Source organism: Notamacropus eugenii, chromosome 7, assembly GCF_028372415.1.
Source record: "Notamacropus eugenii isolate mMacEug1 chromosome 7, mMacEug1.pri_v2, whole genome shotgun sequence".
NCBI lineage: Eukaryota > Metazoa > Chordata > Mammalia > Diprotodontia > Macropodidae > Notamacropus > Notamacropus eugenii.
In genome coordinates, this window is record NC_092878.1 from 128,595,467 (window position 1) to 128,611,642 (window position 16,176).

The 16,176-nt window shown below is 37.7% G+C and overlaps 1 protein-coding gene across 9 annotated transcripts in view; it reads left to right on the forward strand.

Annotated features, from left to right (window-relative positions):
• Positions 1-16,176, forward strand: part of SLC9B1 (solute carrier family 9 member B1) — an 80,518-nt gene that overhangs the window by 33,859 nt on the left and 30,483 nt on the right. For 6 of the 9 annotated variants that reach the window (XM_072624251.1, XM_072624253.1, XM_072624258.1 and 3 more), the window contains 3 exons: positions 9,506-9,648; positions 12,850-12,977; positions 14,490-14,665. In XM_072624251.1, the coding sequence (XP_072480352.1) occupies positions 9,506-9,648; positions 12,850-12,977; positions 14,490-14,665 (447 nt within the window). The remainder of the gene's footprint in view (positions 1-9,505; positions 9,649-12,849; positions 12,978-14,489; positions 14,666-16,176) is intronic. The other 3 variants (XM_072624256.1, XM_072624254.1, XM_072624255.1) reach the window with 1 other exon arrangement.

Here is a 16,176-nt window from a genome sequence, read left to right on the forward strand (position 1 = left end):
ACCAATCCCATAACAAATACACATAGAGAAAAAATAGCAAGGAAATTCATTTATCCAACTCATAGCCAAATAGAAATCAGAACAGGCATACATAGGAGAATCTATTATATACCAGAAAATAACAGAGTAAAGGAATTCTCCCATTGGGAGTGAGATAACTTAGCTCAACCTAGAGACAGGATCCTGAATCTCACCCAAGAGGAAACTCCCCAAAGTCTTTACTGTAGCAAGCTGGGGGATAAAGATGTGATGGAGACTACCCACTCCTCTCATGTCTTTACAGACATGTAGCAACTTGAAGTGAGATTGGTTTCATCCATCTTCCCTCTCGGAACTGGAAAGCAGATACTCTTTAAAAAGCTTAAAGATGACTTGAGGTTTGAAGAGTCTCAAAGAGGACTTAAGAAGACTGGAGATCTCTTGTCAATGCCAGTTCCCCACTCGCACAGGACAGGGCATTCATTTCCATCAGTGAAGAAAGAGTCCCAAAACAATGGGCTTTTTTGACAGGATGTTCATGAAATTTTTATTTGTCATATTAATGATAAATATTTTTTCCAAATTTGATAACTTTATAATTATTTTAATCATAAATAATCTTATATTTGTGGAACTCATTTTTTATTTTAAGAACATCTATGTTGTTGCCTAAGAATTCCTTTTATCTCAATTCTTTTTTAAAATCACCTTTCCATAATTGAGATAAACACATTATTTAATTTTTATTCCACATTTTAAAAGTTTTTTTTTATTTTTAAGTCTGTCATTGAGTTGGAATATCCTCTAAGATACATGATGTAAAACGTTAGTCTAAATATATGCATCTTTTTCAAAGAATATTTGCAAATAACAATTTGTATGTCACTATATATATATCTTCTACTTATCCATTTTTCTGGAATATTCTATCTTGCTCTCATTTCTTATTTTTAATACAATAATATTGCCTTTCATTGTTGAAATAAGCTTTATGAAAAAGCAGAAAAGTCCTGGAAGATGACTATATTTTTTTATTCTTGTGATCAGAGCCCAGCATTTATCACAGTAGGTGGTTACTGCAATTCTTACGTATAGACAAATAGGGTAGCTAATCCAACTAGATATTTTCATGACAACTGTCTTCCAGCCTAATCAGAATACTCTGCCCTGTTGTATACCATTTTTTATCTGCAAGTGACAAAACTGAGTCCCTACAATAGTCAAATACCCACCAAGAATTAAGCAGTATCATGAAGTCAACGTACAAATTAACAAGTACAATGTCACGGAAATAAATGTACAAAGAGGCTGGTATCTTGAAGTGTGAAAAAAGATTGCTGGATACTATTAGTGGCAATACTTAATGTACAGTTTTGAAAGACAATATAGTTATTATAATCAATTATTCATAGAGAAGCAAGCATGTTGGATTGGAATGAGATCTAGTCTCAGAGTTAGGAAGTCCTGGGTTCAAATCTGTGCTGACAGCACTGACCTTTGGCAAGTCACACTTAACTACTCAGTGTCCCAGGCAACTCTCTGAAGACTGTAAGTTGCAATGCAAATATTGATATGTGTTGGTGGAGGGAGTTTCCTCATAGAGGAATGTGCCAATGAAATCACAGGAGTCTGATCCGAAAAAAGGAATTCTTCACATGTGTGAGACTTGAGTGACCTTTGACTTTGCCATATCCTAAGGAGAAGGAATGTTTCCAAAAGTATTATTGGGAAGACATATTTCCCTGTCCTTGTGAAACAGATTTCTTGCACTCATGTTCCTTTGCATTTCCCTAAAGTCATTTGGTAGAATGCCCTGACACTGGGCAGACCCATTACACGAGGCAAAGTCAGTGCAAATGCAAAGGGAAAACCACCCAGGAATATCAGCGTTGCAGCCTCTCAGCCACATTGCTTCTAGCAGGGAAGTCTCACAGCATACAGTCTTATCCTTTCTTTGCCCTACTTAGAAAAGAGGAAGAAAGGCAGTAGCCTTCCAAAAACATCAGGAGGGAAACTTTGCTTCTCTCTGCTTTTGTATGTCAAATCCTGGCATCTCCAATGTGTCTGAGATGGTAGGGAGCTTTTCAAGTCTGTCAGTGGCAGCTATTAATATTCCTTTCTCACAGGATAATGGGCCATCCTTTTGTATTCTGATAACAATAAGCTTAACTAGTTACCATATAAAATCTCCATTCCTAAAGACTTCGGAAAAGCAGATGTCAAAAAAGAAAATAAAAAGAAATAAGGCTGAGTGAAGATAGCCTCTGAAATATGATGTTCTAACTAAACATAAATCATAAATCATCCTAATGAAGAAGGAGAAGAAAACCTGTAGCCACACAGGAAGGACTTACAGAAGATGGTGTGAAGGGTACATAACCCAGGACAATTTTTTTTTTAAGTGGCACAGAATTGTCATAGTATCAGGCTAAAAGCCAGTATAATCTAAATCTTGTGGAAAATATAATTAGAACAATTTTTAAAAGGCACAATGATTTGATTCCAATTTTTGTCTTTGTCCTGAACCATAATGTTCAAACAACCATTAAAAAAAGGCACAATGATTTGATTCCAATTTTTTTTTGTATTTGTCCTGAACCATAATGTTCAAACTGGGGGCAGCTAGGTGGTGCAGTGGATAGAGCACCAGTGCAGGAGTCAGGAGAACCTGAGTTCAAATCTCACCTCAGATACTCACTAGCTGTGTGACCTTGGGCAAGTCACTTAACCCCAATTGCCTCATCCTGGGTTATCTCCAGTCATTCTGATGAATATCTGGTCATTGGCTCTGGAGGAGAAGTGAGGCTGGTGACCTACACAGCCCTCCCTCACTCAAAACAAAGTCAAGTGCAAGTCATGTCATCATTTCTCTGATGCATGGTCTTCAGCAACAAAGGAAGAACACACACATACACACGCAATATTCAAACTGGAATGGGTAAAGAAAATATTGTCTTAAAAAAAATCCATGAGAGATGAGAAGATAGTAGAAAGCACCAGCCAGATGCTTTTAATTAGTTCTAGGTTCAGGTATATGTAAGACTACATCCTTTGGCAATGAAAACTTAAAATATATAATCACAAAATCATGTTCAGGAAGTCATCATGGAGGATAATTGATAGGGAACAGGCTAGGAATCTAAAGACCAGAAGCAGACAAATGTCGTGATTTTCAAAAGGGGGGAGGGAATTATAGATTCCAGACACTTTAAATGAGTAAGCTTAACATGGATCCCTGAGGGGGAAAAATGTTTAGTGTGGATTATTTAACAAGTGGTTTGTGGGTACTTCAAAATAGAAAGTAGTAATTCTATAGAGACAATACAATTCCTGTCAAACTAACCTCATTTCCATTTTTAAGATAACAAGACTAGTAGATGAGAATGCCATAGACATACTGTATAAATTTCAGGACATATGACAAAAGTCCCTTATTATGGCTTTGTGGAGAAGATGAAGTCTGGGCTGGAGGCTAGTACAGTCAGGTGAACCCAGCTGGCTGATCAGCTCTATCCCCACAATGTTGATTAACGGATTCTTGTCAACTTGGAGGTAGGTCATTTATGGTGAGCCCCACCAGCTGTCTCCTTAGATCTGATATGCTCAACATTTTATCATTGATTTGGATAAAGGCATAACAGGTTTGTGATTTTTAGATAACCCAAAGCTGGGCATAATAATTAAATTATTGAATGACAGAAACTGCTTCAAAACCAGGTGAAATTTAAGAAAATTTAAGAAAAAAAATCAGCATTCAAGTACATGACTAAATTAGATCTGTATCAGCAGCAATTCATGTGAAAAAGACCTGGATATTTTAGTTGGCCGTGAAGTTCAAGATCAAATCTAAAAATAAATTGCTAAAATTTAAATTTCATGAAGAGATAAAGCTATCAGGTAATACTCTCACTGGTCAGACTACACCTAAGTTACTGTGCTCAGCTCTGCAAATTATCATTTTAAGAATAATGTCAGACAAGACTGTCTTTGTAAGGGAACCATACAAATTGGCTAGATTTTGAAAACTGTGTCCTATGTGTTAAAGTGAAGGACTTGGAGATATGTATCCGGTTGTTGAGAAGGTTTAGAAAGGACTTTTTAGCTTATATATATAAAGTGTGGTCCTATTTAAGAGAGAATAGACCTATTTTGTGTTGCTCCAGAGACAGAATTATGATGAATAGAGGGAGGTTACAAGAAGGCAAATTTCAATTCATTATAAGTACAAGCTTTTTTAGAGGCAGTAGAACCCACTATTCATGAAACAGGTTCCTTCTCATACAGTGGGTTTCCTTCCAATTGTTTGATCGTTTGTTAAGTGTCTGTTAAGTGTTAGATGCCTTTAGAGGTATTACAGAAGGAATTCCTTCTTCATATAAAAAGGCTGAACTCAATAACCTCTAAGCTCCCTCTGTTGTCTTAAAATTCTATTAAAATTACTTCTTTTCATAAAATTTTGCATATAGTTTTTGTTCATCTCAAGCAACATGAGATTTTAATGCCAAACTTTGCAGAAACAGATTGTAAAAGGTTGACTTTTACATGAATTAAAATTTTTGGATAATCCTGATATGTCAGCATATTTTGAAGATTTTTTCCTATTTCAGAAAAACTGTTAATGCTTTCTCCATATTTTTAAATTTAAAAAAACTCATTCAAGATATATAGACAAATTGAATCAATCAGTCTTGAATTCATTACAAAAAGGAAATTAATAAATGAACATTTAAAAATGCCTTCCCCCTGTTATTCCTCAGTGATTTTTACCAAGGGATAGAGATAGGAAATTGGCCCCCATGGTATCTTTGATATTGAAAACTGCCAAGTGAGGAAACTCCCTCTGCCAATAGTAGATCAGCACTTTCCCTGCAGCTTAGTCATCTAAAGCACTGAGGGTTTAAATGCCTCACCCACTGTCAAATAGCCAGTACGTATCAGAAGTAGAACTTGAACCCAAGTCTTCCTGGCTCTCTAACTATCATACCATTAATGCCTCTGATTTTTGCTAATGGTAATAAAATCACAGAATGTTAGAACTGAAGATTTAATCCCTGGTTGACAATAGATCATCTATCTTCAACTTCAAGACTTCCAGTGACAGCTCATTTTTCCCCATAAGGAGCTACCTTATTATCTCCAAATCCTCTCATTTCATTCTGATAATGCTTCTTGTTAGAAATGTATTTCCTTGCAAGCTCCCTGAGAGGAATTTTTTGGGGTTTTTTTGTATCCCCAGTCCTTAACATGGTTCCTGAAACATTATAAATACAAAATAATACTTGTCTACTGATTGATTGATCAATATGCACATCCACAACCATCTTTTGAGTGCAGAAGTGACTGATTGTAGCCAATAAGTTTAGCAAAGTGTTCATGACTATTTTGTGAATAATCTCAGAATCACAGTTGGAAGGAAACTTGAAAATTATCTACGAGACCAGCCCTTCGTTAAAAAAAAAATTCTTACATCAAGTTCAAAATATACCTTCCTGTCACTCCCATCTCTTGACTTAAATTCTGCCCTCTAAGGTCCAGCATATAAAGCCAATCTTTCTTCAATGTGACAAAACTGTCATTTGTTTTAGAAAGAGAATATTTGCATGGCATATATCATATTGCCTGTTTATTCAGTGGGTGGGAGAATGAAAACATGGGAATGCTTGTATGAACTAGAGCAGAATGAAATAAGCCAAACTAGAAGAATAATATTAAAAAATGACCACAATAAGATGAATGAAACTATAAATATAAATGCATCACTAAGTGGAATTTGGACTCTGAAAAAATTTTTTAACCAAATAATTACCCCAGAAAAAAAATAATAAACTATACCTCTGTCTTTTTGTCTACTAACTGCTTGGTTTAACTCATAGTCATTGATTTCCCTGAACTCAATTCTCTCTTTCAATGAACAATTTTGTTCAGTGAGCTTTTGAACCTTCTCCTCCATTTGGCTAATTCTGCTTTTTAAAGCCCCCTTCTCCTCATTGGCTTTTTGGACCTCTTTTTCCAGTTGAGTTAGCCTCTTTTTAAAGCTGTTATTTTCCTCAACATTTTTTTGGTTCTCCTTGGGTAAGCTGCTAACTTGTTTTTTAAGGTCTTCTATTGCCTGAGCCCAGTTTAAGTTCCCTTTGGAGGCAGAAGCCTTGACTCCCTCTGGCAGTATGCCTTGTTCTTCCTCATCAGAAAGGATGGGGGGAGACATCTGTTCCCCAAAAAAGTAACCTTCTATGGTCTTATTTTTTTTCCCTTTTTTGGGCATTTTCCCAGCCAGTTACTTGGCTTCTGAGTTTCCTCTCCACAACCACCTGGCCTCCAGTTCTGCCAAGCTAGCACTGGGGGCTGAGATTCAGATGAGCTGCTCCAAAGCCTCAGGGGTTTTAGGTGGGGGCAGGGCTGCTATTCAGTGTGAGATTAAGATCAGCTGCTCAGGTGTGGGCAGGGCCACCACACAGGGCTCAGTTCCCTCAGAGGATTTATGAGGAGACCTTCAACAATAGATGTGGGCTACTGCCTGCTTTGGGAGCCCTGTCCTGCTGCTGCCTCCACTGCTGCCACCCAAGGAGGCTGGAGTTATGGGGACACCCTGCTCCCTTCTTGGCCACCAAAAAGACCCTCTCATTGACCTTTGGCACCTGTGGGTTGAGGGATCTGCTCTGCCACTGGAGATTCTGTCCCTGAAGCCTGCCAGATCTGCTCCTTTCAGTGCCGTGTGACCAAGGTAGAGCTGGGCTCTGCTCCATGTCCAGTGCAACAGACCTTTCCTGTCAGTCTTTCAGGTCACTCTGGGCTAGAAATCTCCACTCCATTGTTGTGTGGCTTCTGCTGCTCTAGAATTTGTTGAGAGTTCTTCTTTACAGGTATTTTCTAGGCTGTGGGGTAAGAGCTCGCGTACGTGCATCTTTCTACTCCACCATCTTGGCTCTGTCCCCTGTCCTTTTGTCAAAGGAGAAAACTACTAGTACAAAAAATAACTGAACAAGTTACTCTGGGAAGAAAGGTGTTGTTACAATACTTAACTGTTTCTCTTGGGTATCAAGAAAGACTCAATACTGGGCTGGGATTGAGGGGAGAGAGAGAGGGATGATAATATTTCCAGAAATGACTACGATAGTAGAAAAAAACCAATAAAATGTTTTTAAAATGTAGAACCCAGAAGTAAATGTTACAGATGTGATCTAATCAAGTAAAGGCAATCAATTACTTTGATGATTTCATTAATGCATCCTAGGAGTAAATCAATAACCACATATTAACTTATAAACCAGGAAAGTTAGCCAACTGCATCTTTTTTACATCCTATATTGTGTCTAACCATGTCTTTCCCACTCTACACTTGTTTGGTTGGTTTTTGGAGCCATAGTTTAGATGATCCCAACTAAATCTCATCTTATTTGATTTGACCCAGCTTTCCTGCCTATCAAAATCTTTTAGGATCCCATTTTGTCATTGACAGTTTTAGCTATCCCTCCTAACTTTCCTTTCTCTCATTAAAGTCTGAAAAATATGCCTTCAAGTTATGGATAAAAATGTGAGATGGAACTAAGCCAAGTATATTTTTCCCTGGGAGCATGTCCTTTAAAGTTGACTTCCATCCATTAATCACTCTTCAGATATGGTCATTCAACCATTTCTGAATCTTCCTACTTATATCAGCATCCAAAAATTATATCATCTTTCAAATATTGTTCAAAACAATTGCCCAATATTCTTTTGCCAGATACCTTGCTAAAATGCAGGTATGTGATATCTATGTCATTTGAACTTGAGTTTGTATAATATAAAACACTCCTTTTTGTGTACACTGTTTGTAGAACTTTCTTTCATATCTCTGTCTATCTTTCTCCTATTAATGCTCCTTAGCTATCCTTGTTTTCTGTGTTCTTGCTTTAGTTCCTTTTTGTCTTGGTCTGTTTGCATCTTGATAGCTTTGATCTGTGATCCTGTTAATCTCCTTTGGTGGGGTTCCCACTTCTACCTGTGTCCCTAAGATGGCCGGTGCCTTCCTGTATTTAACTGTAAGCCACTTCCCTCTAGGCCTAGTCTCTACCTGTTTTGTCCTTTCTGGCTTTACAAAACACATCTTCATCCTTCTTGTCCTTATCTCTGCACTTTGCCTCTGGGCTCCATTTCTCTTCTGCCCCATCTGCCCAACTCAACTTCTTAGCCTTCTGACGATGCTGTTATTTGCCTTACACAAAACCATTTTTCTGTTCTGAGCAGAAGGAAATCTACAAACATGCACATCTGTGGAAAGTAAATCCCATTGCTGGGAAGAATTTGGGAATTTTCAAGGCCTGTCAAAGTTCTTTAGTTCAGACCACCTGAATACATCTCTTCATTTCCCATGCTCCACTCTTGAACCACTATGGCAACGGTCTGCCATCTATGTAATAAAATCATAGGAGCTAGCATTCATATGGTGTTTTCAGGAATTAGGAAGTGCTTCTCCTATTATTTTTATTCCCTTCCCTATAAATTAAGAATGGTCAAACTGCCCTTCAATAGGAACCAGAACTTACTAGTGATATGACTAAAAAAAATGGACGATCACCCTCCCCCTCCCCCAGGGTTATTATATTCCTAGGACAACCTTTTTCTCATTGCTGTCTGGAATGCCTTTGTATATCTCTGCATCTTAATATCACTGTAATCTCATTTTAGATGTTTAATCAGTATAATTTATGGCATTTTTTTCCTTCTTGCATCTGTTTCAAGGACTACGCATGAAGCTACAAAAGTCACATGAAATATTAGGCCAAACCCAACCAGAGAGCAACTGAATATCAACCGTTTCACTGACCCCCATCCCTGTTGTAGCACCTAGGAACCTCCGGAGGAGGGAGATCCTGAGTTCAAATATTATTTTTACTATCTGTGGGAGGACCCTGGACAAGTCACTCAACTTCTCATTACCTCCATTTCCTCATCTGCCTAAAGAGGGAGTCTGTCTCAGGGGCATCTGAGCTTCCTTCTAACTCTAAGTCTGCAATATTATCATCTTAAATGTGTGCCCACTGGCAGAATCTTTTCTCTGGTTCCTTACTGTATTTACCTCTTAGTCTTATACTGCTCTTTTTACCAAATAACTATCAAGGGGCTTACCCCTCTCATTCCTCCTAACCTCTCACTAATACTAGTAACAATAAAGCGTTTCGACTTTTTGGCTCAACCTGTAGTTTTATAAGGGTGGAAACTCCCTAATCTGATGCACATCAACAGTTCCTTTGCAACTTGGCATCTCCCTTTGTCACTGGTTAGCATATGTCAGAAACAAGTAAACTCTGGTCTTCCTGATTCCAAGGTGCGCCACTATTCCCTAGAATCTTGCTGCTTAGGATTAATGATAATCAATGTTCATGGTTTATAAAGAACTTCACATAAAAATCCTACTCATATGCAATGTGACTCTTTCTGAAATAATGATATATATTTTCTGTTTAGAGGGAAAATGATCCTTGTATTTTCTATTAGAAAAAAAATTCAAAAATCAAAACACTTCTTGTTTTCTCTTTGTTGTTCCCAGGGATGCTGCTTGCTGGTTTCGTCGTCAGAAATACTCCAATCATCCGTGATTATGCTCAGATTAGTCAAGTCTGGTCATCTTATTTGAGAAATACTGCCCTTACCATTATCTTGGTACGAGCTGGGCTTGGGCTTGATCCACAGGTAGATCATAACTTTTGAGAATTACAGAAAAGTGAAAGAGAGAGAATTTGTCTTATAGTTATTTAGAGTCTAGAATCAAAGTTAAGTTAAAGTCAAAGAATTTTGTAGAAAAACCATATCTCCTTAAAGTGGCAAAGGACATTTACAGGACTTTTAGAGGATGGTCTTCTAAATTCTGCTTGATCACTTTTTTGAAACACAAGTTGTATCCCTTTACCAAACAAGGGATGGGGAGCATTCCTCGGACAGTTGTCCTACAATCACCCACATGGGTTTTTAGTCGCCTGGTGACACTGTTAGCGGCTATTGCTGCAGGACTATCCCTAGATGTACATTTGCCCACCAAAACAGATATGCCTGGTACCCATGAAGATCTTACTCTTTCCCCATTTTCTTTCACTCCATCAGACATCCTGAGCTATCTCCAGTCATCCTGATGAATATCTGATCACTGGATCCAGATGGCTCAGGAGGAGAAAGTGAGGTTGGTGACCTGCACAGCCCTCCTTCACTCAAAACAAAGTCAAGTATAAGTCATGTCACTATTTCTCTGATGTCATGGTCCTCTTTGATAACGAAGAATGAATAAAACACAACCTGAACATAATCAGTTTTAGGGAACTCATTATTTCTTGAATCAGTCCATTCCATTTTTGAAGAGCTTTAATTAATGTATATGTATATATATAAACATAAAATATATATAAATTATATAAAGAGATAAGAGAAAGTTATATAGAGAAATATAGAGAAATTATATAGATAGATAAATATAGATATACAAATATATAGATATATTATATATCAATATAATATATATCAAATCAAATACATAAAATATATATTTAGTTATACATAGAGAGAGGAGAGAGAGAAAAGAAATATGAAGACAGAAGGAGAACTATATCTACAGAGACAGAGGAGAGAAAGATGTAGATATACACATAGATAGATAGAAAGATAGATAGATAGATAGATATGTATACATATATATGTATATATTGAGAAAGACAGAATCAGCTTTAATTTTTATAGAAAGAAAGCTATATGGCGAACCAGTATGGTACAGTGATCTAGCCTCTTTGTCCCCTCCTTTGACACATAATAGTTATGAGACCTGGGATAAATCACTTAACCTCTCAGTTCTTTACATTCTTCTCTAAGTCTCTAAAGTGCAGAGCAGGTGCTGACTATATTGATAGAAGGAGTTTCCTTATCTGACAGTGCCAATACTGATGAAACTGAAGATCCTGTCTCTATCTCTACCCCACCAGTCATTATATGGAGCCACAGTCTGCTGCCTTACTCTTTCCACCTGGAGGTCCTTATTTGATTTTAACAGCACAAAGAATAAATGTAATTCCTCTTCCATTTGATGATCCTACAAAGTGTGGAAGTCAATAATCCTGCTCCCCTCTTCCCTTTGCATCCATTCTTCTCTCCAAGTTAAACCAATTCTTATATGACCTGGTTTTGTGTTCCCTCACCATCCTAGACAGTCTCCTTTGGTTGGGTTGTTTCTTGTCAGTTTCTCTCCTCCAATGGGACCCTCTGCACTGATTGCAATACTTCAGACAGAACCTGAACAGGGAATATAGTGGAACTCTCACCTCCCTTACCTGTGCGTTGTGTATAATAACCATAATAATTTGAGGAGAAAGAAAGCCCTGATTATTAGGGAGATTGGAAGGTGAAACCTACTATTCTAGTACTACACTACTCTAGGTACTAATATGTACCAAGCAGGAAACAAAAAAATGTTTGAGCCATATCAAGTAATACATTCAGTGATGAGAGGCAGCTCCAGGTAGTGTATTTAAAGACAGCAAGGTTTCAGATCCTGCCTCTGATGTTGACTAGCTGTGTAACCCAGGGCAAGTCATTTAACTTCCCTGTAACTCAGTTTCCTCATCTGTAAAATAACAGACCTGGATTCTATGGCCTCTAAAGTTTCTCTTGGTTATCAGTCATGACAACATATGATCCTTCAAATTGTACCATTTTCTTAATGATCATTTTCTTCTGCCTTATAATGTCTTCTAGCTAAAATAATAAAGTTGGACCAACAGTAAATGTTTCACAAAGCGGTTTTTAAGTGGTAGCACTCTCTTTCCTAAGAGAGCTTGTCTGTCAAGCAGCCTGTAAACACTAAGTAGCACCTGCTACATGACAGATACTTTGCTAGGAACTGGGAAGATAAAAATGAAAAACAGTGAGCTGACATCTTTTCAGGGAAAACAAGGAGAACATGAAAAAACAGATACAAAATACAAGTCATTAGCCATTGAAGATTGGGGAATCAAGTCAAGGCTCCTCTAGAAGGCATCGTTTGAACTGTGCTTTAAAGGATTAAGTATCCAGACAGGTAATACAAGAGCCAAGCAACCACAGTCACTACAAACCAGAGGAAAGAGAATATCCAGAGGAAGGGGAGGGGAAGTAATCAGTCTTGTCAAATGATGCAGAAAGGTCCAGAAGGTGAACACTGAGAAAAGACCATTGGCTTTGGCAGAGAAAGATCATTGTGAACTTTGAAGAGAGCAGTTTCAGCTGAGTGTTGGGCTCATCAGATAAAAGATTTACAACTGGAAGGAAACTCAAAGGCCATCCAGTTCAGGCGTTTAATTTAATCTACGAGGAAATTGAGGCCCAAGTAAGCTAAGCGATTTGCACAAAGTCACATGAGTAGTAAGCATCAGAATGTAGATTTAAATTCAGATTCAAATGGGATTGAAAAATGAGAAAGTAAAAAGAGAAGCAAGGTAGGCAGATAGATTTTCCAAGGAATTTGACTGTGAAAAGGAAGGAAACATAGGAAGACAGTGTGAAGGGATGGCAGGGTTAGGAGAAGGTTTTTAAAGATGGGAGAGACCACGGTATGTGTTTAGGCAGCAAACTTAGGACAGTAGTCATGATTCCTCAACCACTTTTGCTTGTCTTGGGTAGTAAGAATAAAATAAATAATTCTTTAAATATAAAGCTATATATAGTCAAATCTTTGAGGGGAGTAAGCCAAAGGAGAATATATATATATATATATATATATATATATGATAGTCATAATATATTATAATAATATAATAGTTATAATTCCTCCCAACCCTCTATAAAAACCACTTTAAAAATCTTGAGATTGAAATTTTTTTCAATTTTTTGGTGTCACTTAATAATCATCTGTGTATGACTGTTTCTGTGTTTCAGGCACTGGAGAAATTAAAGGGAGTTTGTTTAAGACTATCCATTGGTCCATGTTGTATAGAGGCATGCTCAGCGGCTATTTTTTCTCACTTTATTATGAAGTTTCCATGGCTATGGGGATTTCTATTAGGGTAATTTGTTCTCATTTTTCTTGTGAAAATAAGCAAGGCCAGGCTCGTGGGTTAAAAAATGATGGATATATCTATTCAGTTTAATAATCATGCTATTTATAAATACATGTTTGAAAATGTATATGATATTTAGTATTGCCCTTCAACAGCTTTTGTCTTTTTACCATGGATGACTTTAGAAATTCAGTGTTTTAAGCACCTACTATAGTCAAGGCACTGTGCTTGGTTTTAGGGGCATACAAACCAAAACCAAATGAGCTGATGACTGGGCATAAAGCTAGGTTCATCACACAGGGTTTTTTTTAATACCTAGAATTCATAGCCTCTAATTCCTCTACACCCTAAGGGGCTAGTCAGGTGCCTAAATATTGAATGATTCATGTTCATCCTTCTCTCCCATCAACGCAAAATAAATTTTAGTGAGTCCATGGGTGGGGAACCTGCAGCCTCGAGGCCATGTTTGATCCTCTAGGTCCTTAAGTGCAGCCCATTGACTGAACCCAAACCCTGCAGTCTCGAGGTCACATGTGACCTCGAGACCGCAGGTTCCCCACCCCTAGGCTGAAGGATGAAGAGGCAGTGTACTGAATGAACTAGGAGTAATGAAAAATACCATACTATTTGACCAAAGGAATTCCATTTGTATTCAAACACTTCTCAATCACCTAAAAAATGTGTATTGTTTCTACTACTATTGATACACTTATGTGCCCAGAATGGCCTTGTCAGTGAAGTTCAAGGAATTTGTAATTTAACTACCAGAATAGCACATAGGAAACACAGGACTCAAGGAGAATCCTATTAAATCATGTAGTATAGCTATCACACTATAACATATAAGTATAATGACTGTATCGCTAAGTAGTTTAGGAAGGGATGAGATCATTGTGGTCTGGGCTAGTTCTGGAATGGAAGAAGTCAGACCCGAGCTGTGCCTTAAAAACATGAACATGAGTAGGATTTTAATAGGTGGAAGAGACGAATGAAGTAAACACAAAGCACTTTTAGGGGTATGGTTATATCTGTATTTAAGCAATTCCCCATTTACAACTGTTTGTCTTTCCAAAAGTTCATTTGTAATTCATTGGAGTACATTTTCTCTTAGAAATAATATTAGATACAAAGTTATGATTTCCTTCCGGCCCTAGCTAAGCCATAATGTAGCTGTCAGAAATTTGGATTAAATGTCATTATATGCCTAGATATTCCATGTACAATGTGCAAATATCTTTTAAAATATGGTTCCTTGTCATGTTCTTATATTTGCTTTTGTCACTTTTAAAAAAATGATTAACTACCAAGCAATCCCTGGACCATTCATCAAATATGGCATATCATATATAATGACTGAAGGGTAAATTGCATCCATCCACCTCAAAACTGTATGTAATTATGGTTTGTCAGAGTTTTCTTTGTGCATCAATTTCATGCCTACCATCACTCAGGTAGTTAGTGTCAGTGTTCTGTCTTATTTAAGCTTTTAAAAACTTTTTAAAGCTTTTCTTTTTTAAGCTTTGTCCTAGGTGCGGTTTCTCCTGCTGTTGTCGTCCCGGCTATGCTGATGCTGCAAGAGCAAGGATATGGCGTCAAAAAAGGGATCCCCACTTTGTTGATCGCTGCCAGCAGCTTTGACGATATTCTGGCTATCACTGGCTTCAATTCATTCTTAAGCATAACATTCACTGCAGGTAAACTAAGCAATTCACAGCTTTGAGCCTCAGTTTTCTGTTATTTTGCCTAATGGAATGCCTGACTTTGCTTCTTAATGGGCTCATTAAAATGTAGAGCTTAAAAAGACTTTCGTTCTTTTCACTTTTTCACAGGCAGAAAGAATTGTTAGTGCATTGAGAAACCACTAGTAGATCCAGTGACTTTTATTAGAATTACCAGGGGGTTAAATTAATGATGACATATATTAGTGCAGGTCTAGGACTTCATTGGTAGAAGCAACTCCCATTGAGAAAAATTCCCCAACCAATGCACATCTGCAACTGTTCTGTATCCTATAGTCTTTGTGTTTGCATAGGGCAGGGATGAGGAACCTGTAGCCACATGTGACCCTCTAGGTCCTCAAGTGCTGAATCGAAGGCCACATGTGGCCTTGAAGCCACAGGTTCCCTACCCTTGGCCTAAGGCACCAAGTGGAAAAGAGCCTTACCTAGAGTCCTAGCCAATATAGGTCAGAAGCACCTGAAAAAGCTGGTTCTTTAGCCACTTAACCAAGATGCCTGTCCCTATGTAAATGTCAGCTGTCATCATCATCATCTTCATCTTCATCATCATCATCATCACTAAGCAATGAGTATAGCTAAATTGAGCTAAATTCATGCTGAACACATGACACGTTCTAGAATAAATGGGGTTTGTTTGCTTGTCAAGTTGCTGGATGATTCTCTGCTTCTTAGCTTGCCAGGTGTCTGTCACATCTCGGCTAGAGTCTTACCCACTGCAAAAAGTCTTCTCTAATCCTCCTTCATCTTAGTGCTTTCCACCACTTTTTCCTGGCTATATCTTGTTTGTACATAGATATCTGTATGTTGTTTCCCCATTAGACAATGAGTTTCTGGAGAATAGGGACTGACTTTTGTCTTTCTTTGTACCCATAGTACTTAGCACAGAAATTAATAGAACATGAAACATGTAACAACATTGTATACAATGGACCAGATATACTAATGTCATGAAAGGCAGCTAGGTAGCAGCTAGGTAGAGAACTTGCCCTGGAGTCAGGAAGACTTGAGTTTAAGTGTGACCTCAGATGGTACCTGTGGACCCTGGGCAAATCATTCCTCTGTTTGCCTCAGTTTCTTCAACTATAAAATAGACATAATAACACCTACTATTATTAGAATCGTGTGACAATATTTGTGAAGCCTTAGCACATTTATAAGTCACATGTAGAAACCTAATTCGTATACACATAGCATTGGCATATATAGCAAAGAAATTTGATGTATACAAAATATTTAGGTGATATGCAACACATCCAGGGTATACATGAATCACTGTGATGCATGAATTCCAACAGTGGGCATTGTCTATGTGTGTAGCTGCTTCACATATTATACCTTAAGCACCTAAAGTCATCTTGACACTTCTTTGTTGATATGTTGTCAATTTTGTTGCATTTTTGAGCTTTTGGATGATCTAGATACTAGAGATAGCTTCTATTCCTTTAGGGACTGCTACTGGTAGCATG